Source organism: Capra hircus, chromosome 2 (genome assembly GCF_001704415.2).
Source record: "Capra hircus breed San Clemente chromosome 2, ASM170441v1, whole genome shotgun sequence".
Lineage (NCBI taxonomy): Eukaryota > Metazoa > Chordata > Mammalia > Artiodactyla > Bovidae > Capra > Capra hircus.
In genome coordinates, this window is record NC_030809.1 from 40,027,735 (window position 1) to 40,053,727 (window position 25,993).

The following is a 25,993-nucleotide window of genomic DNA, read 5'->3' on the forward strand; positions in this document are numbered from 1 at the left end:
TTACTGGAGGTCCAAGCACATAAGCTCAGCTTACAAGGAGGGTCACCATAAGTCCTAGTTTGTGCAGCAGTCTTGGCTTACACCCCACCCTTTCCCTCGCAAAAATGTCTGTACATTACATTATGTGGTCACCCCTTGTAGAAGAAAAAAGGAATAAAACTCATGTATTACTTTCAATACAATGTCAGATATAACAAGCTTAAACAACATGGCAATTTTTAAAAGCCCTTTAGACTGCAACTGCTAATTTTCAGAAACTGAATCAACAGTACAGGAGACAATCTTTTATTCTTGTGCTTTAAGTGAAGAGCAGATTAACCACATCTCCTCCCCTTTCCTTCCATTTTATGTAATTACAGAACTTTAGAATTACAAGGAGACCCAGTAGATCCATCTATTCTTATCCTTCCAATGCAAACATGCATTTTGAGACATTAAACACAGCTGGCCATATGTCTCCCATTGGTTGTCTCAGTAACATCTCTAAATCCTCAAAAAGGCACTGTTCATTAATCTTACTGAAAGAAGAAATCTTGTGCTAAAAACCAGGAATACAGTAAAATTAAGTAAAGCTATGTTGTTTGAGTTCGTTTTCTGCTGCTGTGCAACATAAGCTTGTGATATATTCTAGCGTAACTTTTGCCATTTAACAAAATAAACCAAGTCCACCAAATATTGCTTAACACACCTAGGAAAAACCACAATGTAGATGATCCCATCCCAAAAAAGAGACTTAAGAGTTTTTAAAAGCATGTTTATGTGACAGCACATAAATGTTTGTGTAAAAAGGGCATTATGACAGTTGATACCACAAAGATTACAGTAAGAAAAAGCACTTTATGACAATATTTCACAAATTCACAAGGATTACTTTAATATACAAAGCAATTGCTACCATTCTGAACACAAAGCAGCTAATATGTACATAGTGTTAATAAAATGCATTGTAACTCAGTACATTTTTTCTCTTTACACAAAGCACAGAAAGATTTAGGTTAAAAAAAAAATTAAAACAGGGATGCTTCTAGAATGTAGGGAATCTTATTAGAAATGTATTTTCCTCACTATAGTTACTTATTTAGTATTCAACTCCAATAGCAACATCAGAGTTAAAAGTCAATACCCTGTTTTGTGTTGACAGTTTTGGGGGGAGGTATTCTTGACCCCAATCCTCAAGGAAAAACAAAACAAAACCAAAAACCCAACACCTTTCTCTCTAGAAACTTCCCTGATTATTTTGTTTCTAAAGTTTCAAGTGATACAGCTAGGTTAGAAATAATTCTTTTTGGGTGGGGATGACAACTGACATGACAAACCAGTCAGGGACTGTACATGGAAAACTGCAAACAAGCACTCTCCTCTGCCATCCTAATCTATCCTCACAGATTATTTCCCAATTTTAATATAAATAACTTTATTACATACACAAATTGGAGTGGCACCTGGATAAAAATACAATGTCTATAAAGCATATACCAATTCAATTTTAAAAACGTAAGAAAATAAAACCTCCCAAACACAACGACAGATCGTTTTACTTGGCCAGCTGACTAAGGTCATCATCTGCAGGGATTTCCTTCCTTCCCTACCAATTTTTGAACTATGTTAGATTTACTCTCACATCTGAGATGCTCCTCAGACACCAGCTTAGAAATGCTTCTATAGGCAAGTATTAAATAATGCCTGTATAAAGCAGGTAAAATTTGCATTTCCTATGGTTTGACCCTTTCAAAAGACATTTACTGAAGAATATTCATTTTCCTTTTACTTGCTGGTGAGAATAACTCAAAATGTATCGTGTTTTACCCAACTAGGACCTGTATGTACAGTACCAGAATGCAGACAGGTCAATATTTTCTCTCTGTGCTAAACAACGCAGCCTGTTTATAGTATCAAATTGCTTCACAGGCTTTTTTTTTTTTCTATTTTTATTTTTTTAAAAAATAAATTTCAAGCTAAAACACCTGAAATATAATCCCTCCATTCAAACGTTATCTGGTCCCTCTTAAAGTTTGTCTGCCCCCTGAGGACACATACAAAGGCTTAAGCTACATTCACTCATTAATAAGAACTTATCATCAGCAGATGAGACAGATGGAACTGCAGCACCCTGTTTGATTGATCTGAAATTCTTCCATACTGACTCAGCTCCATGATATGTTCGACCCCTCAGGGATTAGTGCCTCTCTCAGCCGTTGATTCTAGACAGTCAAGGAAACCAGTTCCTAGTACATACAGTGACTGTGCAGTCAACTTAAAAAAAGTCAACACATCAACATTAAAAGTATTCAAGATGTATGTAAGCCGTCCAACAGAAAGTTCTAGTTGTGCTTTGTACAACTGAGTGAACAAATTTATCCCACAATTCTTCACCTATAGGCTTACTATAAGCACACCTCACTTTTCCTCTCATCTGAAACCAGTCAAATTTAGACAGTTATTTTTTATGTTAATGACAATTTAAAGTGAAAAAGTTAATCAAATTATTACATGTTCTCCATGACAACAATAATTAATTACCTTGAAGTCTTTCACTGTTCTGCACAAATTCAAGGATATCTTAGGATCCTATAGATAGCATTAATGTTGGAATGAGGACAGAATCTCATTTAAAATTGGAAATAAATATTCACTTGAGCTGTATTTCCTTCTATCTTTATTCATGATGAAAGAGAATTAGATAGGGTTTGAACCCATTTTTAAATTAATTGAGCTAGTCTAATTTCCTTATTTTCCTCTTTTTACAGCTATTTAGAAGGCTAGCATTTAGGTGTTAAATAAAATATTTTAATCAATGAAAAGCTTCCATTAAAAAAGACACATGATTTGAAGACAGGAGAAAGACATAAAAAGTCAGATGACAATCAATTGATGAGGGAATTTCTCAAGTTTGCAAATACCCCAAACAGGGTCATTTTAAAAGTGCAAGTTACACCAAACATTTACAAAGAATATAATGTAAATATAATCCAAATAAATATACAACTTTTGTATTAAGTCAATGGGAAACAATATACCAACAGTTTTCAGGGTTACAAAGGCAACAAACAGAGCCTCTTGAAAAAAATGAAATGGTGTGTAACAAGTGTCTTTGGAACCTACTTTAATTCAAAATTTTAACTTTAAGATGTCAGCCTTACTTAATCCTGAAAAATGAAGCAGCCAACCTTCTGATCTTCAAAATAAACAGACCAATTTATGCTGACAGCTGACTATAGTTGATCACAGAATTAAAAATATTAGAAATGAAAATAAGAAATCTAGATTGAAGTCACTTTAAGTAAAAGCATCCTGGTTTAAACAAACTTGTATCTTCCTAAGCCTTTGTATGATTCCACATGTCACCCTAAATGGTCAAAAGGATCAGGGATTAGGCCTGAGAGACAGAGATAAACTTCAGCCAGATACTTCTGATCGGACAGCCTGCCTGACTGGTATTGTGCTTTCAGATACTAGCACTGCTGCTGACTTACCATCTAAGTATATTTTCTGACAAAAATCCCTGCTCAAATGAAAACACCAAAAGTTTTCCCCCAGGATGATTTTTGAAAAAAATCAGTGGTACCTTTTAGAAGCTATCTTCAAAATGTTCTTACCACTGTTATAGCTGCCAGAGACAAAGCATAAAAACCAAATACTTTTGGGGGTGGTGGTGGTGGTTCAAGTGACTAGTAACATGTTTTTAAAAGTATCAAGTCAAAGAGAATTAACAATTAAAAAAAAAAAGAAAATTAGCAGATAAAAAAATCCATCATGAGTGCTGGAGTAATGCAGTCCAAGAAACTACCAAAAGGGATGCAATAGATCACGCAAAAATGTAAAATTTCATCTGACCTCAATATACTATAATACTTAGCATTCCTGACTTAAGAGCTCTCAGAGCCTCAGATATATACTGTATGTATATATATATATGTACACATATATTATACAAATGCGATCCCCCCAAGAATATCTAAATGAATAGAGCACCTATGACAATATTATGGTTGCCAATATGGTACTTGAGTTTGAAAAAGAGTGAACTTAAAAATTACATCTGGTATCAATTCTTTTTAATAATGTGAACACATTGGATCTAGCCCTTTCTAAACCACTTTTCAGTTAAATGCTATCAAAGCCTAAAAACTCATAAGAGCAATATATCAAAAATAAACCCCTCCCACTTCATTTTTATTAATCTGTCCTATAGATAAAAGTGCCACATGGCCCTATATTTGCAAAGTGAGCAATACCAAACTTGCTATTTTCTAGGCAAATCAGTAGCATATGTACAGATTCCTATGATGACATTTTTATTCCCTTTTGGCCAATATGAAGAGAAAAAACATTTATAATATGGCCACATATATTCTTGGCTGTAAGATTTTTAAAAATTATGTTGTTAACAAAGATTCTCAAAGTTGCATGCTTAAAAACAAACACATTTTTCCCAATTCTCTTTAAAAAAAAAAAAAGTTCACAAAAGATGCTTAATTTCTATCTGTATAAACGAAACTCTTCAAGTCTCTCCAAGGTCTAAACAGATTTAGCAACAGAATATACTTCTTACCTCACCATTAACTGACTTCAAACCAGAGCAGTCATCCTCAAAGTAACTTATAAATCCAACCAGCTAATATGGATGTGATTGCCTTGATTTATCAGGGACTAAGAGACCACTAAATTGCTAATTAAACAACCTTGATTTCTGGAAACATTTAATTTGCTAAATATTCCAATTCTAAAGCTTATCACTTTTAAAATGTTCAGTTTTGACATTCTGACTCATTTAAAAGTTCTGGTTTGTGAACAGATTTGTGATTTTGCTTGGTTTCTATCAAACCAATTTTGGAAAATGGTATATCTATGCTGGCATACAAATAATTTTTATGTTACAACTTTCACCGTTAGCTCAGCAGGATAAACAACAAAATTTACAGTCGTTTGAAAGCCTTCTTGAGAATCTGGTGAACTGTCCAAAGATAAGACTACATCACTCAATTCTTAGAATGATGCTGGCTTCATAAACTCTGTTCATCCTTAAAAAAAGACAACGGTTTGTTACAAACAAAAAATACCATTTACAAATATTAATTAAAAGTCTTACTTTTCAAAATGGACTCAATAATGCACACCCACATCTGCATATTTTGTTAACACATTAACAAACTTTTAAAAACAATCGATGACATAACTAAATATAAAACATTAAATCCTAGACTCTCTTAAAAAAAAGAACAACTTCTCAAATGAGAAATTATAATCTAACATGTCATTTTCAATTTTTCAGATCTATCTCAGTCTTATTTTTTTTTAAAGGGTAACTTTTAAATTTATCGACTTAGTGAATAAAATGAGTATTAGTAATTCAAAGTCATATTGGAAACAATGTGTGATACATACAAATACAGCCAGCTCTAGTCAGGTAAAACAAACAGGTAGCTCCTTTACAGAGTAACAGAGGCTATACAGCACACTGGGAAGCTAAGCAGCCCTATCCCTTTTGGAAGAAAACAACAAAAACAGGTCTTACAAGAATGACAGTTCAAATATTGCAGTACAGCAGTCATTCAAATTAAGTCTGAAGAAAATTATTTTCCTTGTGTATATCTAATATTGTACTTTTAAACTATATCCTTATAACTTTTTTCATTAAAAAATTCACTAAACTGTTAAAGTATGTTAATATGGAAACAATTTAAAATCAGTATTTTTCTATAACACATAACATTTTATAAACAAATATATCACTTTGCTTCAACATCTTGAAGGCTTTCCTGTTGGTGGTATAAGTGCAAAGGGGAGCAGTTTAATTAGAAAAACCTTTTTAAGTAAATGTGTGACAATATAAATATTTTTGAAGGTGATGACAAAAACATTTATTTAAAAACCTTGTTATATAACTCAAGGAACTGGTTTACTAATGAGCATCTTTGTACTAAAAATTTAGTACTAAACTAAATGAAGCTTTGTAATTTTACTTACTTTGATTTAATTTAAAATCAAATACCATGCTTTTTCATTCAGTTGGTTACTTCTTTTAATGTATTCAAAAATGTTGAACACATACAGAACTGAATTAAGAAGCAACAACTGCCCTATCGAAGAGCTATAGTTAATACAGATTATTTTTAAGAACCAAGGACAAGTGTTCAGTATTGAAGAGAATGTACATAGAAAGCACTCTGAATTCATTCTTAATTTCTTCAACACCATCCTAAAATTCTTTTCTCACAGGGTATGTCTCTTTAACGATTTTACATAATTCACAATGGAAATGTGAAAACAGGTCAATTTGGCAATCAACACTTCTTCATTGCACCTTACTTACTTTAAGCATGCGGCCCAAACATTACGTCAACTCAAGAAGCTGGGGTAATTCTGTCCCTAAGGCAATCAAGGAGCTCAGCACAAACCTTGAAATCATTAAAAAAAAGAAATTTTCTTTTCCTCAATTCCCCCATCAATTTACAAGTAAACAAATTATTACTTCTTGAAGAGGGCAAGGGATACAAAGCAGAAGTCTCTTCATGATTCCTGGTGCTGAAAATTTCTTGAGGGGAGAAGTGGAGGCAGGTGTTGGAGCATTCACAGTTTAATGCAAAAGCACAAATGAATGAAATTCTGTAGTTGCTTTCAGGCAGTTTTGCGCATAGAAAAAAAGAAATGTTTAGAAAATAAAATGTTTATTTCGTCTTTCTGGTTGTGGCCAAGCCAGTCCTTTTCCCACCATCATAGGTGAAAATTTAAATCCCAAATTAATCTGACTTGTGGCAGTAAAGGTCCTTAAGTGCTTTTAGCTCCTCAATCAGTGTCTTGTTTTGATTTTCAAGCACTGCCACTCTGTTTTCTAGACATTTCACATATTCTTTCTTCTTTCTACGACACTCTCGTGCTGCTTCCCTATAAGCAAAAGACAGGAAAAATTATGCAACATTTCTGCAGCCTTTGTTTTGGGTTAGGTAGAATACATTAAAAAAAGAGATCTGGCTCAAAGCAACAAACATTTTAATATATTATAGATTAGGCATTTGAAAAAAATAAAGAGAATGACTCGGAAATTGCCTAATGTAAAATTTTCAACATACCATAGAAAACTGATAAAAAAAAAAACACAACTGTTCTGAAGCACCAATTTTAATTGATGGGGCAGAAGGGTAGCAAGCATTATCACATGAAAATAAAAATTACTATATTTTGGAATAGAATACAAAAATTCAAATGAGCTTTAAATAAAAAATTTAAAGAACTCTTTAGCTTGGAGAGTGCCTCTTAAAGTGTCTCAAAAATTTCTGAGTATTTTTAAGAACAGAAGAGAATGAAAATATTCTCCCAATGGACTGGATGGGCAAAAGGACAGATACCCAAAACAATGAAGCAAGCAAGCCAGACACCCCAGAAACAAGCCTATACAAATATGGTCAATTACATTTTGACAAAAGTACAAGGGCAATTCCACAAAGAAAGAATAATCTTTTTTAACAAATGGTGCTAGAATAAACAGTTGATACAGAAAGATAAATCTGAACACACTTCACACCTTACAAAAATTAATTCAAAAGGGATCAGAGACCTAAATGTAAAATATAGTTATAACACTTGTACAGCGCACTTGGAACTTTCATACATTGCTGGTAGAAAGGCAAATGGTATAGCCACTCTGAAGAAGTTTGTCAGTTTCTTATTAAATATATACTTACCGTTCCATCCATCCAGGCCACTCCTAGATATTTACTCAAGTGAACTGAAAGTTCATATAAAAACCTGTATCTAACTGTTCATTGTAACTTTATTCATAATCCTTCAAAACTAGAAACGAAGATAAACTTTAAGGTGAATGGATAAACCACATCCATAGAATACCAGGGATAAAACCGACTACCTGATTCATATACCACTAACAATGCATTGTGCTAGGTGAGAGAAGTCATATCCAAAAGGTTACATTTATAGGAGATTCTGGAAAAGACAGAAGAAGATAGAAAACAGTTCAGTGGTTTCCAGGAGCTGGGGAAAGAGGTAGAGGCCAACCACCAAACGTTATCACTGGGAATTCTTTTTAGAATGGTATAAATGTACTGTATGGCACTGTGGTGGTAATATGTCTGTCAGAAGCCATAGAACCATACAGCACAAAGGGTAAAGCAATGACAATTTAAAAACAGAAAACAAGATGTCAGGCAATCTCAGAATTGAATGAACATGTTGAGAAATCTAACTTTACTGTAAATGTATGACATAACCTCACTGAGGACGTCCCAGGTGGCTCAGGGGTAACGGACCTGTGAAGCCAGAGATGCAAGTTTGATCCCTGCGTCGGGAAGATCCCCTGGAAGAGGAAATGACAACCTGCTCCAGTATTCTTGCCTGGGAAATTCCATGGACAGAGGATCCTGGTGGGCTACAGTCCATGGGGTCACAAAGAGTCGGACAGAATTTAGCAATTAAACCACCACCACCACCCACCTCACTGAAAGGAGCAGAGAAAAAAGAAGCACAGCTAAGTAACTCTGAACACAGTGCCTTCACTAGTACTTTAAGGTTATAAGCGAAAAAGAACTGTGCGTGACTGTTGTATTGTAAATTTGTTTCTAACAGGGGTATAAGTTAGCAATTACAAAACTATTTTATATGATACTAGCATTTAATAAATAGATGAATAAACCGTCTTTATTGGGAAGCCAAGTTTCTGTCAGAGAACGAAGTTACAAATAAGCAAAGGGGGAAGGTAAGGCTAAAATAAACCCTGTGGTTAGAGATTAGTCAGTGGGGTTAGTAAAATATACATATAATAATTACTACAGTATATAGTAATACACAGAACTATAGATATGTGCATACATGAGCTAGTGTGTAGACACACACACACACACACACACACACACACACATATTTCCTAGCTCCGTCCTTTAAGAGGGCCTCAGTAGCAAAGAGCACTTTGAAAAATTTTATAAAAAGAGAAAAATAACTGTAATGGGGGGCAGTTGGACAGCACTTTAACCAAGTGGTCAAAGTAAACCATTTTCCAATGAAAGAAACTAAGGCTCACTGAAGAAATGGCTGATTTCAAAGCTAAGGCAGAGAAAACCATAAGATGAGAAGTTGAACCTGGATAATGTAGTGTCAGAAAATAAAGATGTGTTTCAAGAAAATTAAGATGCCATCTAAAGGACACAGGAACCAACTTGTAAGAACTCCTAATGGCCAAAGCTGGAATAATCTTAACAATATCATAATTAAGTAATACTGAATTACAGCCCAAAGAATAAGGTAAATATCTATAAATTCATACTAAATTTGAATGAATATGAATAAATTCATATTCATAAAAAATACATGGGGAAGGGAAAGATTTTCCTTAAAGAATTCCAGTTAATAATTGCAGAAGGGATGGGGAAACAAAATTCTCATTAGAATTTTATCATAGTAATAATCACCGCAGGAAAGACCTCCCTGTGAACACTAAAATTAGTGGGGAATACCTGAAAGAGAAATAAGATATTTGCATAGTCTCCAAGTATCTTTGTGAAATTAGACCAATTACTATGTTAGTTTTCACCTATAACCACAAATTCTTTGATACTCTCTGTTCCAGGAGGTGGTATTTTAATAATCCTCCATTTCAGTGTGGGCTGAATGTAGTAACTTGCTTCTAAGGAATAGGGTGTAAAAAGAGAAAAATAAATGTAGTGGGGCAGTTGGAGAGCACTTTAACCAAGTGATCAAAGTAAACATTCTCAGGAATGAATCATGCTAGTATGTGCTTCCTGATAAGTGACAAGAAGGGGCAGACTACACCTCTGTGGATTCTTCCCCCAAATTCATCACCTTCACCTAATCGTAAGAAAACATCACACAGGTTGAAAGTGACGGATATTCTGAAAGAAACTTTATTACTCTTCAAAAGTGGCAAGGCCACAAAAGACAAAGGAAGAGACTGTCACAGACTGGAGGGGATGAGGAGCCACAAGGAGCAAATGCAGTGTAGTGACCCGGACTGGATTCTGGTAGAGAAAAGTGGAATAACTGAGGAAATTCAAATAAAATGGACAGTTCAGTTAATGGTATTATACCACGATAAAAAAGAAAGAAAGTGAAGTCGCGTAGTCGTGTCTGACTCTTTGCGACCCCACGGACTGTAGCCTACCAGGTTTCTCTGTCCATGGGATTTTCCAGGCAAGAATACCGGAGTGGGCTGACTTATTTCCTTCTCCGGGAGATCTTCCCGACCCAAGGATTGAATCCTGGTCTCCCGCACTGTAGGCAGACACTTTACAGTCTTGGCCACCAGGGAAGTCCAAAAATACTATGTTAATTACTATCCATAGTATATGACAGAATGTTAATTTCTTTAGTTTTAAGAAACACAGACTGGTTACATAATATGCTAAAATTGTAAGAAAGTTGAGAAGGTTGATAAGAGTATCTAGAACTCTGTACTAAAATGTTTTTAACTGTTCCCATAAGCTAAAATTATTCCAAAATAAAAAATTAAAAACTATACTAAAAATATGTTATTTATCATTGCACATATATACTAGGGGAAAAGAATTATACTCCAGAATGTTAACATTTTGGGTGGCACATCAGTGGTGAGTAAATATTTTAGCTTATGTTTTCTAATATGCTTATAATGAGCATGTTTATCTTCTATAATAAAAATTTTAAAAAATGGGATTATAATATATATATATTGGTAACCTGCTCTTTTCCACTATGAGCATCTTCCCATCTCAATAAAAACAAACCTTCATTATTAATGGTTGGTTTTATACAGTTGAATGAAAAAGTAATTTGCTCAGTTGTGCCTGACTCTTTGCAACCCCATGGTCTGCAGCCTGCCAGGCTCCTCTGTCCATGGAATTCTCCAGCCAAGAATACTGGAGTGAGTAGCTGTTCCCTTCTCCAGGGGATCTTCCAAACCCAGGGACTGAACCCAGGACTTCTGCACTGAGGATGGATTCTTTACGGTCTGAGCCACCTGGGAAAGCCCAAGAATACTGGAGTGGGTAGTCTATCCCTTCTCCAGGGGATTTTCCTGACCCAGAAATCGAACCAGGGCCTCCTGTTTTGCAGGCAGATTCTTTACCAGCTGAGCAACCTGGGAAGTTGAATGGATGTACCTTCACTGACATAGCATACACTTTACTTGGTTTGAATTTTTTATTTTTTAAAACCCTATTTCTAATTCATTGTCTTTAAATCTACCCATTACATACCCTTATCAGTCATCTGACTTTATATGTTAAAAGGTTTCTAGTTTGTTTGCTTTGCTATTTTATCTTTTCCTTAGCTAATCATAGGTGTTGTCATACCTACTTAACCTTTTCCTTTATGACTTCTACTTTTATGAAAACTGTTAAATTCTTCCTGCATTCTAAAATTAGAAGACAGGGGTTGCATTGCTTCCATAATTTTTTACTCCTCCCTCCCTGTGGGAAGAGTATACATCCCCATTTCACTGACGCTGGGCTTGTCCTCACCTGTGCTTTCGCCAGTGGTACTCGAGTGGACGTGATGTTCACCACAATCAAGCAGATGCTTCAAAAAGCATTGCCCCCTTTCCCTTTGCTACAAGGACAGGCCTCAAAGAGATGCTCCTCCTTTGGCTGGGAGCATGTGGAGGAGAGCCATAGCATATGACTTGCAGCTGCCAAAATGTAAGTAAGTGAGGAAGAGATTTTTGTTTCTAAGACACTGATTTTTTGTTACTGTAGCAACACAATTAATGTAACCATCTATACTTTTAGAACATTTACCACTTTATTTTTGAGTATATGGCAATTTGAATGTTACAGAATTTGAAGAATCACAACTTTTCCTTATCCAGGTTTAGAGGACAGCCTTTGTGTGGGGTACATAAAGGGCATCTATCCTATGAGTATGTTAAGGAGAAGACTGATTCTGTAACTTTTCCACCTAAGTAACCATAACACTGGAGAAAGCTAAGGATGGGGGGACACAATCCAAAGCAACCACTGTTGGTATGAGTTTAGTTTTACCTTTAGTTTCGAATCTTTCGTTTTACCTTTAAAATGTTTGTTTCTGTCAAATTTTTGAGCAACAGAAATATTCAAGGGAAGCTCCCATGTTTGCTCCATGGCCCTCCCTACCTCCAGCACACTGCCACCACGTGTTCCAGTTTGAGCAGCAGAGCAGGCGATGGCAACTGCACGCTGGAACCCGAGAGGCAGCACGTGCACATGCTCTGGTGCCAGGTCCAGGCTCATTTCCCAGTTCTACCCATTTCTTAAAAGGTGTGACCTCTGGCAAAATATTTACCTGCTGACTGTAAAGTGGAGATAAGCTTCTGTCTTACTGTGGGCAGGACTAATGAAATATATAAAGAAACAAAGTACTGTGTCTACCATATACTGGTACCTAAATAAGTGATATCTCAAGGGAAAGGTCAAAACTAGCATATAATTGAGTTGTATCAACATAAAGGTGGTGCCTGAAATACAGGTAGGCATGAAAGTTTCAAGGGAAAATTTGAAAAGTAGACAGAAAACCAGGTGAATAAGCCAAGAAGAGCTTAAGAGAAATGAGCAGTTAGAAGTGTCAAATACTCCCATAAAGGTAAAATGAAATGAAAAGAGAATACTAGATGTGCCAAATGCAAGGGTATCTGTATGTTTCTGAAGACACAGGAGTGGTATGGTGGGCTCAGAAGGCAAATTCTAGTGAATGAAAGTTGAAAAAGTAGAAGCAGCAGGAATCTGGGAATAAAAGGAAAAGGGCGCTATAGCAGTCAATGGAAAGTTTCCTTAGAGTGAAATTAAATCCAAGCCAAAGTATTTTATTAAAGAGTTCACAGTAAGTTAGGTAGCTTCCCTGAATATCTCAGGTAAACAGAGGTTGTTAGGAGCTGAAGCTGTGTGTGCCCTGTCCCCAACCTGGAGGTGTGTGTGTTTGTGGGTGGGTGGGTGTGTGTGTGTGTGGAAAATCCATGAATCAAATGAATAGAGAAAAAGGAAAATTTGGTATGCCAGTCAAATTAATTTGCTTTTATAAATGGGCATCTCTCTCTTCTGTACACCAGAGCAGACAAGAAGCTATAGTGCTGCCTCTTCACCTAATTCTTAAGCGTTTCTGTTCTACAGAGCCAGACTACATAGACATAATCTGAAGTCCTTCTGATGTTTTCATAATGAAGAGATTTATTTTTTACCTGACTTCTGTGTCTGTTGAGAACTGGTTTCTTCAGTAAATACTGTTACCTTAAATTTTTTAGTCTAGCCTTTACTTGAGACTTCTAATCAGACTTGCTTCTCATTTTAAAAAGGGTTAAACATTTCCCTACAAACATTTAAAACTGCAAAAGTTTAAACAGAATTTATATTTTTAAATACATTTAAATATGAACACAGCTTTTATGTTTCTGCTTATTATTCTAACTTAAATACTTACAGAAAATCACAGATTGATGGAGCACCAATAAGTTACCCAGCTTGTTTCCAACTCTTTTCCTAATAACCCGGAAAAAAACTGCCGTTTCTCATAGTCTAGATGTAATTTACTAACATTGTTTAATAGCTAGGAATATTTTAGGAATGAAAGAGGCTGATCTGAGCTGAAAAATGAAATTGCAGAAAAACAGATGTTTCAATAGAGCACTGCAGTTACAAAGTGCTTTCAAAGGAATTATCTTATTTGACCCACAGAACAACCCTCTGGGTAGGTAGTGGGATTCTATTTTTACAACAGATCCTTTGTAAAAATGCCAGAAAACTGAGGTTTAGGAGGTGATGCTCTGAAGTCACAGCAAAAGGGGCAGATCCAGGATTTGAATCTAGATCCTCTAAATTCAACTTTCATGTTTCCTTCACTTCATCACAGCATGTGAAGAATCTTGGGGTGAAAGGCAGAGGAATATTTTCAATGTTTCAAACTTTTAACATCTTTATTTTCCTTTTCTTTGGTTTGTCTTAGGTAACTTCCATATTTATCTTAAGGTATATTTAAATCCTAAGCTAAATACATACCAATACTAAGGCAAATACAAGTAAATAACATTTTTACTCTGCTTTTGTTTTTTAATGACAAAGCTATTTACAGCTATGAATTTACTTTATGGAAATAACTTTCTCATGTTTAAAAAATTTTTGACATCTAGCATGTTCATTGTTTAAGACTAGCTCTGTTTTAAAATTTTTGTCAATAATAAGATATTCTCAGAATTAATCTATTTTTTGAAAAATCTTTATTTAGGTGTTTAATATGCATTAAAACTTGGACTGGCCATCATACATTTATTACAAATACATTTAATGTAAATAAAGCTTCCAATTATACACACGCACACAATCTTAACTTTCTTAATGATACTACTTGTGACAAAAAAACAGTTTTTAAATAACTGAGTTAGCTGGCTGAAGCAATAGTGAAAATACAGCAAAGCTGTGCATTATCTCTCTCATGGAGAAACTGCATGAAAGAAAAACTACTACTTATCAAAGACTGACCATTAGCCATCTCATTAAGTGCAGCTTATTAAATAAAGAAGTTTTAGCAGGATCCATCAATTTTACCAGAAAAAAAATCCCAATGCAAAGATCCTACTGACATAATCTGAAGTTACTCTTGACCTACAACAATCTAAGTAAATGCAACGTATATACCTGTTCTTCATGAGGCGAACCTCTCTCTTTCGTGCTGCTTCTTCAGCAGGCTGTGCAGGAAGTGCTGGGGAAGACGCCATAACAACCCCAGGGGCAATGGTGCTAGTGGGCGCTGTGCGAATCTGGTATGTCTGTACATCTCCAGAGGCAGCTGAAAAGAGAAAACAGTGAGCATGGTGTGAGACACTGAAGCACTGTGACTTGGTAAAACTATGGGTCAATCATGAATCTGAACATACATTTTGAATTAAAAGGAAAAAAAGCAACAGATGATTCTGACTAAAATGCTGAGAATCAGCAGCACTCTTTGGGTCATTCATTACTCAGAAATAATTCCCAATTTAGAGTATTTATTAGTATAGGCACTTAGATGAAAAAGGATCTTCATGACTTATGTCTGCTGGATCTTACATTTATCTTTCATTGGAACATAGTTCTGTTCTGTTGTTAACATGTTTACCAGCCTTAAACCTAAAAGGTGAGTAGGGCACAGCTTGGATGATCTTCCTAGACAGAGTATAGTCCTCAATGTCTTCCTTTGATACTGGTAAATTCATATTAAAAAATTTCAAGTAAACTCTTGCCACGACATAAAAACGACCATGATTTTTCATAAAATAGCAAAATCGAAGAGAAAATAAAGCATTATGGTCAACTATTATAAATTCCTAATTGTAACAAAACTGAAAGGATGAAAAAGTGTATCACTTGATAACAATGATACTACCTGTAAGCACTGTTTTAATGTAAATGATAATGGCTAAATAAATTGAAGTTTTATTTTTATAATTAAATGATCCATCATTTGTGAAATAATAAAGTCTCTTTCTAAAAACAGCTTAATAATAAATATGCCCTCCTAGGAATAAGAAACCTAACATTATCTGAGAGAATTTGAAACTCTAAAAACCATCCATTTTTGTTATTAACATCAATTAAAATGTGTAGTTTGAGTTGAAAAGATGTATATACTAAACGTGTTACCATCTTCAAACTGACGTTCAGAATTCAAATTCACTGACATCCTGCTTTACAATTTTTGAGTACCTGCGTGTGAAGTGAAAAGGTGTTTTACTCCCATTAATAAGCAAAATATTATCTTCTTCAAATATTATTTGTTTAGTAACAAAATATCCTGTAAGTACATTAGGGTCCTTTAAATATTTTATGATTCTTTAGCTGGTTTTAGAATTATTGAAAATTAATCATCCATGGGGAAGGGGCATATTTGTCATTACCTAGTAGAGACAAAACATACTATTAATGAAAATATTTTTAGAAACAGATTTCCTTAATATGCAAATTTTAAATCTGGCATAAATCATTCTTAAAATATGCAACGAATTCAAAGAAAAATGATCCACTATTCATAAAGATTTCTGAAACAAACAGGAAGAAAACAACAAGAAAACAAAAAAAGAAAAAATTTTTGTAAGTTCTGAATTTTTGCAGTTCACCATGGATTTAACTACTCTTGCTCATAGAGCAGTGGACTTGCACACTGGCAGAAGATTTTTCAGAATATAATGATTTCCTTTGAAATAAAAAATGATGACCATAGAAATGGAAGATATAAATTACTTTTGACTAAAAGCAGAAAAACAGAATTTGAACCTCCAAAGATTCTTTTCAGTGATTTAGCACAACTTTTCATTTGACACACTGGAAAAAAAATGAGGTCAAGGGAGGCTGGCTTTTACTGAAGGTCACAAGCAAATCTATATACTTAGATTTAGAAACTAGCTTTTTAAACTCCTATTTTTATTGTCTTTCCCTCTAGCCTACCCCATTTCTCCTACATCCAAATGTTAAAGGTGTTAAATATAGAAGTTATATTTTTAAAACTGAAAATAGTTGTTTTTATGCCATGACATTTTGGTCCAATTGGAATAACGGAAGAAGAGTTCATGGAAAATATTATCTATGATGCAGAAAATAAGCTGTATTTTAACAGTGCTTTGCATTACCATACTTACTTTTTTCTGAGTCTATAAAATTTTAACCTTTTAAAGAATTCACCACACCTGTGAGCTCTAAATTCTTACCTTGAACGACAACTTGGTTGCTGGGCACTAGGATCTGCTGTCCATCAGTGGTCTGGGCATACTGCAGGATGGTAGTGCCTGGCTGAGTGGCAGCTGCATTGGTCATGGTTAATGTCTGCAGGCCCTGTACCCCATCAGTACCATTGTTAGCCAGCTGTATTGCTCCTCCTTGGGTAATGGCAACTAAAATCCAACAGATTTTATTGTTACAAGTTTAATTAATACCATATAAAACACACACACACACACACTAAATTCCAATAATTTGCAAGACATATCTAGGAGAAATTATTACAGCAGATAACATCACCAAGAAAGATTCTCTATAGTCAAGTAACTTTCTGCTCTGCTGCTGCTGCTAAGTCACTTCAGTCGTGTCCGACTGTGCAACCCCACAGACGGTAGCCCAACAGGCTCCCCCGTCCCTGGGATTCTCCAGGCAAGAACACTGGAGTGGGCTGCCACTTCCTTCTCCAATGCATGAAAGTGAAAAGTGAAAGTGAAGTCGCTCAGTTGTGTCCAACTCTTAGCGACCCCATGGACTGCAGCCCACCAGGCTCCTCCGTTCATGGGATTTTCCAGGCAAGAGTATTGGAGTGGGTTGCCATTGCCTTCTCCAAACTTTCTGCTCAGGAAAACTTATATCCAGTTTCTAGCGTACAAGTATACTCTATGAACCACATTATAATTTATAATAATGTCAGCTAACAATTAAAAAAATAAAATGAGAAAATGTTAAATTCCATTTGAAGTTATTTGGTTGAGAAGAAGCACCACTCTGTGACCTACACTTCCTTTATTCTCACATTAACTATGTACTATATTTCTTCTCTACATTCATGTACATTAGCACAGACATGGGTATGTAATAGGCACCCAATAAATGATTATTTTAATGCATAATTAATAAAGCAGTTAAGTAGTGCACTCTGTTCTCACTCAGTTAGGAATACATAAAGTGTAACAGAAGTCCACTCAATGAGACAACGGAAATGTCCTGGGGAACTTAATTACCATAGACCTGTCGGAGTTTAAAACTGGAGCCCAAGATGATCATTTAGAAAAAAGTATCTTATTGCTATTTGTAAGCTACATTTTCAAGCCTTCTCATGTAGAATCCATTGATTATTCACATGTGTTATTCATCTGCTCCAAAGAAATATGTGAAAAGTATTCTGAAATTAACACTGCTGGATAACTTGAAAGAATCAGAAGGTTAACAGAATCAAACCACAATTTCTCAATTAGAGTTAATGAGCAAATTCCACTGTATTCAACACAAACAGCTTTCTTCTTGACTATGTATCAATGAAATCAAAGTGGAAGGAAAGAAGGAACTAGAAATCAGGAGATCTGGATTCTAGTCCAAGTTCCATCACTAAACTTATCATTTGAATCTGTTATCTCTTCTGTAAAAATAAAAATATATGGTTCTAGCCCATAAGTATCATTGTTATAAAACTCAAATGAGACCATGTATATAAAAGTACCCTGAAAACTGAAGTCTGATCCTATCAAACATTGTTTTTCTCTTAATATTTATTTATACACGTCATATTTTAAAAGGACTTAAGATTGCTCTCAAAAAAACTAAATTAAAACAAGAAGGAAAAGAAGTCAAGTAACTAATGTGTATTTAGATGTACATAATGATTCTATCACAAAATAAGGAAAGCATATAATTAAACAAACTTAGCTGAGAGTTTGAGTAGCCAAAATGAAGAGAAAAACAATTTTATTTAGTGAAACATGTTTTTCTACCTAAGAATAATCTTTTCAACACTTATTATCAGGGATTGTGAACCAAGTAATGGACAAAACTAACACTAGTGTTAATAAAAAGACACAACAACCAATTTATTGGCTATAAATTGATGTAGTCACTGGGAAGGGTAACTAGGATTTAACAATTTCACTCATTAGATGCTACCCCACTGATAGGATAGGACACTATATACTAAAAGAATGTTTATGTAGCATTATTTGCAACAGTAGAAAAGTCCTAAATATTTATCAGTGTATGTGAGTTTTAAACAAATGTTATATTTATACAGTGAAACACAATGTAGCTATTAAAAGAAACCACTTACATAACTATATGCATATATTTGTCTGTAGTATATAAATATGTAGGTCTCACTTGTATAAAAATACATTTTACATGTTTATGTATAAACAGAATGAAAAAGAATGAAGGATATATACCAAACTCTTACTACTGGGGAGGGATGGGAAGGGACTTTACTTTTCATTAATACTATAAATCTCTACCATTTGAATTTTCCCAACCATATACTTGTTTTATAAGAAATATATAATATTGTTACATATGTAAGTGGTCATTATATTGATTGTTAATAATAATCAAGAACATAATGTTAAATCAGTTCCATCAAAGTCATATATGCGTATACAGAGAGAATACGGCATAAACATTAACGCATAAAGCCTTTAAAATCTTAAAGTATTAACCTTAAAACAAGCAACTGTTAGCCGCTGTATGGAAGGGGTGTGCCAAATGAAACATCTATTTTTCTGAGCTTTACCTCCCTCAACTTCACTTCCCTATTTGAGATTCTGATATGCCTCTGTCTGGAGAGCATGCCTTCTATTTCTAATTCATATGAGAACTGCTGTGGTAAATGAATCTCTGTTACTAATAGGACTATGCTATACTCCTCAAGTGTACTCAAGTTGGAAAAAAGTTCATGTATTAATATGTTAGAACACATACCTTGAGTAGCTCAAATTATTTTGATAAAAAATACACACATACACCTCTTTCTGCCAACGAAGAAGAAAAAGGATGAGTGAACTCTAATAAACTTACAGAATGGACAAGAAGCTTAGTCAAAAATGCCTGCCTTCTACTTGTTATTAAAAGTTTCAGCTTTGGTAGAGCTAAAAAGTCTGCTACTTGTTTTTAATATGGCTGGAATGCAAATTAGTTATGCAAACCATGGCCAAGGTGTAACTGGAAAATTACGAACTGGGAGTCAAACTTTTATACATATTTCTGACACAGACTACCCCAGGACATTAGAAAACCGATGTAGTAAAAGAGTTTTGATGTGTACATTTGATGTGTTATTAAGGAAGAGAGGGAAGGAAACTATATAGTGGGCAGCATTGTATTTAATAAACAAATAAAAATGAAGACATCAATGTGTGAGGCACTGTGGAAGGCAAAAAGATACTGGGGAAAAAGGAAAAAGGTACCATTCACACAAATGCCTTTGATCAAAAAAAAGGTAGCACTCAAAAAGTACTTTTGTAACAGATTGAGATCAAAGATAAGAAGAGAGACCCAAGTGTCAGAGAAATGGGAAATCAAGACATCAGAGAAATGGGAACTTTGATAATTTTTCAAAAGAAATCTTTGCTTTCTGTGAGACAAAAATTGGCCTTAAACATAACTGAAGAATAATTATCTGAAAAAACTCATGTTTTCTATTAACATGTTATATGAGGACTGAAATACATTTTTAAGTAGTGGTTTAAAAAACTTCTTAGACTCTCCATGCACCTGAACAAAACAAACGGCCACTTAAAGGTCTTACATACCTGGGTAATCCTAACTAAACCTGAAGAAAAGCAAATACTTCTGTTACAGAATTTTGCATGTAAGTAAAGGAAGTATAACAATGACAATCAAGATTTAGCAAAGTGCAGGCTGCTTTTATAAGATTACTTTGAGGAGAATGTAGCCATTAGTTTTTCATCTCATTTTCCCAAACAGAAATATCAATTACTCACTATACTGTCCACTGCTAGTCTGATAGATCGGAGTTGGCACCGTGACAGTGGTGATGGCAGGTGCTGAAGTCTCCTCTTCAGATTTCTCTTCTTCAATCCTTGGCACTCCTGGTGCATCAGAAGATAAGTCATTCAGAATTTTCCTAGAAAAATAGAGAATTGTATCAGTTAAAATAAAGGTAACATTTACTGGCTAAGTACAAAGAAGGGGAAAAGATCAGAAAACTGACAGAAAGTTGACAGTGTTTAGGATAGAATTTAAAAATGTTATAGTTTAAAATGTAAAAACTTATAATAATAAACAATAAAATTTGCAACATTAAACTAAAAATGAATCAGGGCATCTACATGTCAAAACCATATGAGGACTAGAAAAAACACAGATGTATTTCTCCTTTCAGTGAACATAAAAAGACGATGATTCAAAATCCAGGTGCAATTAAAGAAGAGATGAATAGAAAAACTGACTACAGGAAAAACAATCTTTTGCATGGCTAAGAATGCTTCCCTGGTGGTTCAGCAGGAAAAGAATCCACCTGCAATATGGGAGACCTGGGCTCAATCACTGGTTTGGGAAGATCCCCTGGAGAAGGGAATAGCTATCCACTCCAGCAGTCTGGCCTGGAGAATTTTATGGACTTTATAGTCCATGGGGTAAAACAGTTGGCTACAACTAGGCGACTTTCACTTTAATCTAGATGCTAGGTTATTTTTTTCTTTTAAACCAATACAGTCTTATGGTGTATTGGCTTTTTTGGCAACCACATTTAATCAATGATAATTAAAGAACATTAATTATCTTTTTTAGATGAATTATTAATCCAGAATCCTGTATGGGAATAACAGTTTATTTTAAACTCAGGTTCAGAAATTTTACCATTATCCTCAACATTTTATCCTATTCAGTTCAGTTCAGTTCAGCCACTCAGTTGTGTCTGTCTCCTTGCAACCCCATGAACTGCAGCACGCCAGGCCTCCCTGTCCATCATCAACTCCTGGAGTTCACGCAAACTCACGTCCATCTAGTCCGTGATGCCATCCAGCCATCTCATCCTCTGTTGTCCCCTTCTCCTCCTGCCCCCAATCCCTCCCAGCATCAGAGTCTTTTCCAATGAGTCAACTCTTCGCATAAGGTGGCCAAAGTACTGGAGTTTCAGCTTTAGCATCATTTCTTCCAAAGAACACCCAGGACTGATCTCCTTCAGAATGGACTGGTTGGATCTCCTTGCAGTGCAAGGGACTCTCAAGAGTCTTCTCCAACACCACAGTTCAAACGCATCAATTCTTCAGCGCTCAGCTTTCTTCACAGTCCAACTCTTACATCCACACATGACTACTGAAAAAACCATAGCCTCGACCAGACGGACCTTTGTTGGCAAAGTAATGTCTCTGCTTTTGAATATGCTATCTAGGTTGGTCATAACTTTTCTTCCAAGGAGTAAGCGTCTTTTAATTTCATGGCTGCAGTCACCATCTGCAGTGATTTTGGAGCCCAAAAAATAAAAGTTTGACTATTCGTTTCACTCTATTTCCCTTGGCTGCTATGATCTTTCAAGGTTTTTATTCTACCATCTATTAGGGTACTTTGCCCTTAAGTTTCTGTTATTTGTTGATCTGATAAACATGGCTTTTATGTTTTCAGCTCAATTACTGATAAAAACACCGAGCCAGATGAAACCAAGTGAGAACCCTTCAAGGACTTCCTCTGGGTAAAAACTGATCACTATAAAGCTGGGCTGTTCCAATAAAAACCCAAATGTTATTATTTAATTCCCATTTCTCCAACTTCACAAAAATAACCTAAGAATTTTTGTACAGATCTTGTTATAATCAAATTAAGACATACAGGCTAGAAAATAACGGCATACTCCACTATGGAGGTTTGATTGTAAGGGAAGATACCTTTCTCTACACATGTGTGGTGCCAATTAAGGCAAAAAAAAAAAAAAAAAGATTTTTTTTCCAACATAAAACTCATGTACCATAAGGTTACAGCTAGGGTTTACCTAGAACTTATATAGAGAAGCCATGTAGCTTGTTTCTTAGTATAAGTTGAATTTGCTTCAGGATCAAATGTCTGACATAGTAACACTAGATATATTTCAAAGTTAAAAGATAAAACTAGCTACATTTTGAGAATTATGAGTATAAATAAATACAACACATACTTGGTAACACAGAATTCTCAAGATCTCAACTTACTGCTATTTCTTTAGGATCCCTAATTAAATTGTGAGGATAGAGAAAAGGGCTAGCTTAGAAGCCAAGAAAATGGAAAAAATATAACATTCCTTTGAAAAATAGAAATATATATAAATAGAAATAATGTAGGCTAAAGAAGGGAAGAATAAGCTTGAAATTTATTAGACTATGAATTGAACTTAAAGATTCTGGGAATTGCTTTTCCTGGAGATACTTAATATGGCTCCAATTTCTATGTAGTACTAAAACAGTTTTGGTCCATCTTGGAAGCAAGGTATGGATTAGGCAACTTTTGTAGCTGAACATAAAATTGCAGTTAAGATGCCCCTAAAATTAGGGAATATCACCAAACATCACCCTAAGCAACTATTAAATTAACAAGCAGGGAGTATCACCAAACATCACCCTAAGCAACTATTTAATTAACAAGCAGTTATCATGCTAAGTACCATGGAATAAGAAATGTGTTGTGAAGTACATGGTACAGTCTCAGAACTGACTTATAACTAGAAAATGCTATAACCTTATCAAATGTATTCCAATCTTTTAAACAGAAAAGCAGCAGCCAGCACAGTCTACAAAAACAGAAGGAAAAAAAAATCAGTCTTTATCCAGGACTATTCAGAGTAAGGCTTCTCTGGTGGCTCAGATGGTAAAGAATCTGCCTGCAATGCAGGAGACCTGGTTCGATCCCTGGGTCAGGAGGATCCCCTGGAGAAGGAAATGGCTATACACTCCAGTATTCTTGCCTGGAAAATCCCATGGAGAGAGGAGACTGGTAGGCTATAGTCGATGGGGTCACGAAGAGTCAGACACAACATGTTCAGATTAAGAAGTGCTCTTATTCTATATGGCAAGCTTTAACTTATTTGAGAGAAGCAACTCAGGATGAAAAGACATGTTCTGTATGGTCCCGAATCGAGCATCTAATTGGTGTTCCGACATCTCTTCATCTGTAACTACACAGGGGTATACCTTTATACTCCTGATCCTAAATTCTTTTAACTATTCAATTCCATACCTGTAGGAAGGCCTCCTTGAAAGAATCTCTCTTCGTTTCTGGGAATCGGTTACACTATCCACTGACTCCTGTGAATCTTCACTTTCTGCAATAGTTGAAATCTGAAAATAAAGAAGAACTTTATCATGATAATCAAATTTAGTTCCCATAAAATTTTTATGAATTTTAAGAAAAGGTCAAATACAAAAGGGCATATTTCAACCTTATACATGCTTCAGTAGAAAACCAGTTTTTATTGGAGATAATCATACCCTCCCTTTCCTCTCCCTTTTCCCCCCATCCTACATAAGTCAGAGAACCTAAAATTTTTTTGTCAAAACCAAACTTTTGTGATATCCAAAATCAGCCTAATCTCTTTCAGGACTTCTTATAATCAACACTGAATGTATCAGTATCACTTGTCAGTTGTTTTCTTATAGTTAGAACAAAACTACCAAGTAAAATAAAGTTCTGACATGAAGGAAAGAATAAATGACTAAATATCTAGCTATCAGTCTACTGATTATACAAACATTTTCCTTTAAGTGATGTGTAAATACTTTGAGTATATGTATAATTGTACAAATAAGATCGGTGATCCTTCAACCATGTTCCAGATGGCTGTTTCTGGCAATTCTGGAAGAAGTCCTCTGCTACATATAGACATGTTTCAAAGTTGGCAATCCATAATTTTTATTAAGCAAAACTTCAAGGTAAAGAACTATGTATTTCTGGAAAGTATGCTTGGATTGAGAAGGAATAAAGGTAAATGAATACAGATTTTATGTGGGATAATAATAATAGCAACTAGCATTTACTGAGAACTTACTATGTGGCAGATGCTATGTTAAAGCATATACATATATTACATTACTCAGTACTCACTAAAATACAGTAACTTTAGGTGCTGCATAAGTACCATTAGTATGTCCAGTTTATAGATGGAATAACTGAGGCACAAAGACTTTAAGTAAATCACCCAAGTCACAAAGCTATGAAGTAGTGAAGCTACTGTCAACACTTGACATCTCAAATTTAGATGTCTATACTAGCATCAACATCCTGCTGGTTCCAATCTCAAACCAATTTTGTCAGAAGCAGCAACCCAGAGCATTTTCAGACCATTTTTAGACTAGAATTTCAGTCATTTAGGTAAGCTAGTCTGTTAAATTTACATTGCCAAGTTTCCCTAGGTTAAATAGCAGGAGCCTCCTGCTCTCTCCAAACCTAGGTGAGCATGCTGCTGTTGGAGTGAGAATTAAATTTAACCAAGGCAAAAGGGTCTATGTGGGATAGCGCCTTATTAAAAATTTAAGGCAAAGGCAGTAAGAACAAACATATTTAAGAGAAACTTGAGAAGTATGTGGTCCGAGCCTAAGGATTCTGGAGAGCAGGCGGTTGTATTCGGAGGGCTTTGTGATACACACTCACTTTAAAATGAAGTTTGTTAAATCTAGTAATGTTTCACAAAATAGAGCTACAATAAAGTAACATATGTGCCCCTTAAAACATTTTAAAGTAAACAAAGTATAGTCCCACAGACCTGTGATTCACGGTAGAGTAACAACACTATGCTGCTGCTGCTAAGTTGCTTCAGTTGTGTCTGATTCTGTGCGACCCCGTAGATGGCAGCCCACCAGGCTCCCCCGTCCCTGGGATTCTCCAGGCAAGAACACTGGAGTGGGTTGCCATTTCCTTCTCCAATGCATGCAAGTGAAAAGTGAAAGTGAAGTCGCTCAGTCGTGCTCTTAGCGACCCCATGGACTGCAGCCCACCAGGCTCCTCCGTCCATAGGATTTTCCAGGCAAGAGTACTGGAGTGGGGGTGCCGTTGCCTTCTCTAAACAACACTATAGTTACTGCCAAAGGAGCACACAGAACACTTTCCCACTAATCTGTAGCTGCTGTTAACTAGCTCACTCAGCAGAGTCTCTACACAGACTTTCTCAAAAATGTAGAGCTGATGAGGAGTTGTAAAAAGGCAGAGAATCAGAATTTCAAGGGATAATAAGATCAAACTCAAAGTGAATAACCTGACAAATGTTTACCCTCATGAATGTTTTTTAGAACCTTAGTTTCTCTACCATTCTGTCTTTTTTTGCTTAACTCTGATTCTTACAACCTTCTTTCAAGGATATATAATGACGTAAGCACACTCTTCCAAGTCGAAAGTCATTAAAATAACAACTTTAAAACATGCTACATAAACTACACATAGGACAATTTTGAAATGAAACTAATTAACACTGCTTTTTAAATATATGGCCTTTATTTTTTTCCCCAAAACTCAATGCATCTATTGCTCCCAGTAGAACAAAGTCTCCCATTCCTCTTACCTGGAACAACTTGTCAATTCACACAAAAGGAACTAACTTATACTCTATGACT

At 35.2% G+C, this 25,993-nt stretch overlaps 2 protein-coding genes across 7 annotated transcripts in view; one reads left to right on the forward strand and one right to left on the reverse strand.

Moving 5' to 3' along the window:
* The window catches only part of METTL21A (methyltransferase like 21A), a 53,827-nt gene that overhangs the window by 17,524 nt on the left and 10,310 nt on the right, over positions 1–25,993 (forward strand). The window lies entirely within an intron of this gene.
* CREB1 (cAMP responsive element binding protein 1) overlaps positions 272–25,993 on the reverse strand; it is a 56,528-nt gene continuing 30,806 nt past the window's right edge. For 4 of the 6 annotated variants that reach the window (XM_018060292.1, XM_018060284.1, XM_018060296.1 and 1 more), the window contains 5 exons: positions 23,628–23,728; positions 20,405–20,547; positions 16,649–16,831; positions 14,604–14,754; positions 739–6,885 (listed from right to left, as the gene is read on the reverse strand). In XM_018060292.1, coding sequence (XP_017915781.1) covers positions 6,741–6,885; positions 14,604–14,754; positions 16,649–16,831; positions 20,405–20,547; positions 23,628–23,728 — 723 coding nt within the window. In that variant the 3' untranslated portion in view covers positions 739–6,740. Of the gene's footprint in view, positions 6,886–14,603; positions 14,755–16,648; positions 16,832–20,404; positions 20,548–23,627; positions 23,729–25,993 lie in introns of all 6 variants that reach the window. The other 2 variants (XR_001296787.2, XM_005676432.3) reach the window with 2 other exon arrangements.